The 6,000-nt window shown below is 42.2% G+C and overlaps 1 protein-coding gene across 4 annotated transcripts in view; it reads right to left on the reverse strand.

Annotated features, from left to right (window-relative positions):
- The window catches only part of UBXN7 (UBX domain protein 7), a 70,746-nt gene extending 65,097 nt beyond the window's left edge, over positions 1-5,649 (reverse strand). For 2 of the 4 annotated variants that reach the window (XM_082393299.1, XM_082393296.1), the window contains exon 1: positions 5,512-5,649. In XM_082393299.1, the coding sequence (XP_082249425.1) occupies positions 5,512-5,584 (73 nt within the window). In that variant the 5' untranslated portion in view covers positions 5,585-5,649. Of the gene's footprint in view, positions 1-931; positions 1,040-1,310; positions 1,432-5,511 lie in introns of all 4 variants that reach the window. The other 2 variants (XM_082393298.1, XM_082393297.1) reach the window with 2 other exon arrangements.
- Between the last annotated feature and the right edge of the window lie 351 nt (positions 5,650-6,000).

Here is a 6,000-nt window from a genome sequence, read left to right on the forward strand (position 1 = left end):
TCTGCCTGCCAATACAGGGGATACATGTTCGATCCCTGGTCCAGGAAGATCCCACGTGCCACGGAGCAACTAAGCCCGTGTGCCCTAACTACTGAGCCTGAGCTCTAGAGCCTGCGAGCCACAACTGCTGAGCCCATGTGCTGCAACTACTGAAGCCTGCGCACCTAGAGCCCGAGCTCCGCAACAAGAGAAGCCACCGCAATGAGAAGCCCACGCACCGCAACGAAGAGTAGCCACCGCTCGCCACAACAAGAGAAAGCCCGCACACAGCAAGACCCAACGCAGCCAAAAATAAATAAATAAAAAAATAAATAAATTTATTAAAAAAAAAAAAGAACCGTTCTGCATCTTTATTGTGGTTTTACGACTGCATGCACTTATGAAAACTTTAACTCTACACTAAAAATGTTACATTTTACTGTATGCAAATTATACCCTTTATTTTAACAGAATTTGGGTTTATATTTTGTATGTGTTCTTTTTATTTCATTTTTTTAAACACTTAATTTGTATTGCATTTTTACTAAAGCACTGGTCTATGGGGAATTCCCTCCTTTCACTGCTGAGGGCCCGGGTTCGATCCGTGGTCGGGGAACTAAGATCCCACAAGCCACGTGTGGCGTAGCCAAAAAAAAAAAAAAAGAAAAATTAAAGTATTGGTCTATGAAGATTTTTTTTTTAAAGGGGTGGGGGGGGCGGTCCTTTCCTACAAATAAATTTGAGAAGCACTGACCTAAGACATATAACCCTAAATCACTTTACTTCTCTGGGCCTTCAATTTCTCATTTTAACTCAGAAATGGGTCAATATGGTTTCTAAGATGTCTTCCAACCCTAACCAAGAAAAATCTGTGAATATTCAATGATTTCTGGTTTCCTAAAGTGCCTACATAATATCTGACATATTACCCTACTCCTAATGTTTAAAGTACCATCACATTCTCCTGGTTTTCCTCCTACATCTTTGGTTTCTTCCGATCCTTCTCTGTACTTTCTTCTTTACCGTCTGTTAGATGTTAGTGTTCCTTCAGCTTTGTGTCCTGGAACAAAGGACACATCCACTTTTATAGCTTCAACTGCCATCAATATGACTCATCAGATGTCACTCTTCTTTCTAGACCCAAATATTCATTTCCCTACTGAACAGCTCCATTTGGAAGTCCCACAGGCAGCAACTTACCTAAGCTGAACTAATCATCTCCCCAAACCTCTGCTACTATTCCATACCTTCACAAATTGTACTATTATAAACTTAGACGTCCAAAACAGAATCCTAAGCTTCATTCTGACTCCTCTGAATTCTTCCCTTACCTTTCAGAGTCCACTTCTCTGCCACTAACTTATTTCAGGACACCAGCATCTTCAATTATTCCAACAGTCTTCTACTGATGTCTATGCCTACCTCTTCTCCCCTATGGCCAAGCAGCTCTTTCTGAAAAAACCAAATATGATTGTGTCACTCCTCTAATTAAAACTTTTCACTGACTCCCCATTACATTCAGAATAAAGCCAAGATTTCTTAACATGAGTTACAAGGCCCTTCCTCATCTGGTACCCTCTTATCTCTTCAGCCCCATTTATTGCATCTCACACAAGCTATGTTCTCTTCATTTGGAATTATCATCAATTCCCTCAACCTACTGTCTCTCCTTTCTTGTCTCCATATGTATGCCTGGCCCTCTTTCCTCCAGGTCTCTGCACATGTTTCTCCTGTCAGAAACAGCTCTCCTCCAGGTTTTAGCTAAGAAATTATTTCTTCTGGGAAGCTTTTCTTGACCTCCCTCATTTGTGCTACCGTAACAGCTCCTTACCATTATCCCAATGTATTACAATACCCATTTATGTGTCTGTATTCCCATTAACCTTTAGGCTTTTTGAGGACAGACACCATGTCTTGCTCATGGTAGTATCCCCAAGATCTGAACCATGCCTGGCACATAGCAGTCTATTAATAAATACTGAGTTTACTAGTAAGAGTCTACTCACAACTCAAAAAAATTTATTCCCTCCCTAAATTTCTGCTCAAACTTCATTAACACTCTTTGAAATAGTTCTTAAAATTCCAGAAGAGTTTTCTTTTAATACCTAGAACACTTGCAACTACCTTTCTTGACACAGAGAACTTAAATACACTTTAATACTAACCCAAGAAAAATGTATTGTAGAAAGAATATGAATGGAAGTTGACCACAAATCCAAATACTACCAACACCAAGAGTTTCTAATTTAACAAATATGCATTCATTCAACAATTTTAAAAAAGATTAAACTAAAGGGGTTCTATAATTTCATTAAGTTTGTGAATGCCTACTATACACAAAGCTTTATGGAATGCTACACTAGCAACCACTTGTACTCTTCTCAGCCTCACTTTCTATTCCCTCACTTTTTGGCCTTACCTTCTGATTGTGTATTTATTTCTACCTATTCTATAGCATCTATATCTCCCTCATCTCATGAATTATTCTGATTACATCTATGCATTTTGTATATGTGTGGCTGGATGTCAGTCCAAGTTGGTGTTAATGGGATACTGCTGTGGTTCAAAACATTTTTAAAAACTGCTCTTTTGGAATTACCTTCAGATCCAGTGGCACATTCTTTCCTCAGGTTTTGAGAACTGATGTAACTTCTGAAAGTAGTCAGCAGTCTAAGCCATGTATGAGAGTATCAAGGGAGATCAAACTGAGTAATACTGTAAAATGTGGTAGACTATAAAATAACAGGACTGGTTTTCTATGTAGCTTGAAATAATGCTAATGGCATCAACGGTAAAGGTACATAGCTTCTCAGTGTGACCACTTCAAAGACCATCACTTCCCTTGGCTATCTGCTTATCAAAGGGTTTAATCATAGGAAAAATGTTTATGATGTAACGTTAATTGAAAATTTCAGAATTCTAAATTATGTACATTATGATCCACAATGTAAAAATAATTTTAAAGTAATTTAAAAAATAAAAATAAGTATGTAAACAAGAACTGGAAGATAATATGTGAAATAAATAATATTGCTATTGTGAGAATGAACTAGTGTTTCTTTTTTCAAAATTATTTCATGTTGTGATATCTTTTTAATGTTTTTTAAAAGTCAGAGTCATTACTTCATACTCACATATCATAGAGAGAGAGTGTGAGAGAGATCTGTTCTATTTAGTGAGAAATAAAAGTTAAAATTCTTTCAATTTTCTCTACTTCTAAATGCCACAGAAAAGGTAAGACTCACATTTTTGAAAATGCATTGCTTTTACCACAATGTTGGGCTTCCAAGTAAGTAAAATCTTTTTGAAATGAGAGCATAAACTCTTAAGGTCAGTTTCATTCATCTAGCAATAAATAAATTTCAAATACCTTTCTGTCATAAATACTACAATTTAAAATATTAGTGGGGACTTCCCTGGTGGTCCAGTGGTTAAGACTCTGTGCTTCCATTGCAGGGGGCACGGGTTCCATCCCTGCTCGGGGAATTAAGATCCCATATGCCGCACGGCCAAAAAAAAAAAAAAAAATATATATATATATATACACACACACATTTTTTTAGGATATATTAAAGGGAGTAAAGGGGTCAATCATGTGTTTCTAATATTTAATTACTATCTTGTAAAAAAATTATTATAAATCCATAATACATTAAGAACAATCTAAGGTATTTTCGCTTTTACAGACCTCCAGATACCATTGTCTACTGAGGGTCTCCAACTTGATTCAGGAATAGAAGGGCCTGTGACCAGGAAACAAGCCATGAAGACTAGCTGACAGAAACAGAATTAAAGCAATTAAGTGAGTCACTTCATCTCACCACATTTTGGGTTTTGTCTACACATACCAAAAATGTTGCATTAGAAGAAATAATGTGAGACTAAAACAATCTGAGTTCCTAAAGTGGTAGTTAGCATAAAAAACTGGAATGAAATAGGTGGCATCTTAAACCACCTCTAGAAAATCTAAAGAAAAGATAATGATAATCACTTCTATATGTAATTCACTACAAAGATTTTTCTGTATAAACATAATATAGCAATAATTTTCTGATTTTCCCAATAATGATCTGCTTAGACACCGGGAAATGCATTACATCTCTAATATAATAGTCCAATCACAATTTTTAAATATTAAGAAAAGTTATCATTCCATTTCTCATCCCAATTTTGTTACCAATTTTACTTTATCAACTTTGACTTGATGTTTCATGCCCACAAGCTAGACAATGCATCAAAAATATAGTTATCGCTGCAAAGTAAAAAATAAAACTAGCTTTAACTATTAAAACGACAACTCGCAAACAACCGGTAGTGGTTAAAACATAAAATTTCACTTAACCAGATCTTGCACGTCAAACTCTGGATACATTCAAAATGGAAATGTTCTCTGCATCTAACAAACTACCAAATAAAGTATAGATCTGCTAACATTCTGACCTCCTTACAAAACGACAAACTAGAACGGCAAAATTACACTCAGGCACATGTAGTACTCTTCTCTCAAATCACTCCACAGAGAACTTCATCATTTGCTCCGCCCTCTAATAACTCATGCAAAAAAAGTTCAGCACCATCACAGAGAACAAGACAGAGAGAATTCATAGAATGGCTTAGGGCCTTTCCTCCAGGCAGTAAGAGGATCTGCGTGTGCCCTTCGCAGGGGTCCAAAGGAAAAGAAAAACCGAGGGTTTGGGGGATACTGACATCCAGAAACTGATTTTGTCTCAAAGAAGTTTCTGCCATCATTCCTATTTTATCAGCAGGAGGCCCTGGCGCCATCGTCTCAGTCTTTATTATTTTTTAATGGGGAGGTGGGAAACGCCACCGAGGATTCCTCCAGGCCTTTCCTATTAAGGTCTGGGGGGGGGGGGGGGTGTTCCCCCTCATTCTTCTCTTAAAACCTCAGTCTGGAGGGTACTCCTCAGCACCCCCCCCTTTCTGGCGGCCTATCCCCCGAGATCGGTAAAGGCGCTGCCGAACCCACCAGCCTCGCCGTTAAGGCGGGAGGGCCCGAACACGCCAGGGCCACAGCGATGGCTCCGAGGGGCCCAGAAAGGGGAAGGGCAGGCCAAGCACGGGGGGGAGAATGACCTGGCCAAGGAAAAAAGGAATAAGGAGGTGAGGGGATGCGCTGCACCCCAAGGCTGCACAGAGAAGAGGCGATGATGATGAAGGAGGAGGGCGGTGGCCCGGGTGCGGCCCCCCACCTCTCCCGCCCCCAGGTCCCCGGGCCGGCGGGGGAGGATGAGCTCGGCCCATTCCCCGGGTCTGGGCTGAAAGGGGGTGGGGAGGTTTCCCTCCACACTGCGAGAAGACCAAGAACGAGGGTATGGGGTGCGCGGGGGTGAGGGGGTGTCTCCCGCCTGAACCCGGAGACCCGACGCCGTCGTCGCCTCTTCCTCAGGAGGGAGGACGAGAGCTGTGGGTAAAGCCCGAGAGAGGAATGCATGAAGGTAAAGGGAAGCCCAGGGCAGACCGGCCGCCCGCTCCAGACCCCACTCTCCACCTTCCGGTAACCGCGTCTCTTACCGGTGATGGCGGTGAACTGCTGAATTAACCCCTTCAGCGCCGAGGACGCCGCGGAGCCCCCGTGGGCAGCCATCTTACCGCCGCCGCCGCTGCCGCCGAACAACAACACAGACACACACGGAACGCCCTCCCCCACCTCGCCGCACGGTTTGCGCAGGCTCATTGACCGCCCCCAAGCTCCGCCCCGCCCGCCCAGGCCCCCCGCGGCGGCCTGCGCAGGCGCACTTCCAGATCGGTCCGGGAGAGCTTTCTGCTCCCCGGGTTGGCTGCTCGGTTGCTGTCCGCCACCGCATCCTTCATTGCAACCTCTGGTGCCTTCCTCTCCAAGCTCCAAGGCCAGTCTCAGAGACGCGATATTGCTTCCTAAGTTTCCGAAGGGCTTGGTAGGTAGTAGGCTCTTTGCGTTTCAGCTTCACAAGCTTTATTAACCGACCCAACTGCCGATGACAGTATATTTTTTGTTTTTGCAACTCCAGAGCCCTCTGCTAG

The sequence above is a fragment of the Balaenoptera borealis genome (genome assembly GCF_965194805.1).
Source record: "Balaenoptera borealis genome assembly, chromosome: 5".
Lineage (NCBI taxonomy): Eukaryota > Metazoa > Chordata > Mammalia > Artiodactyla > Balaenopteridae > Balaenoptera > Balaenoptera borealis.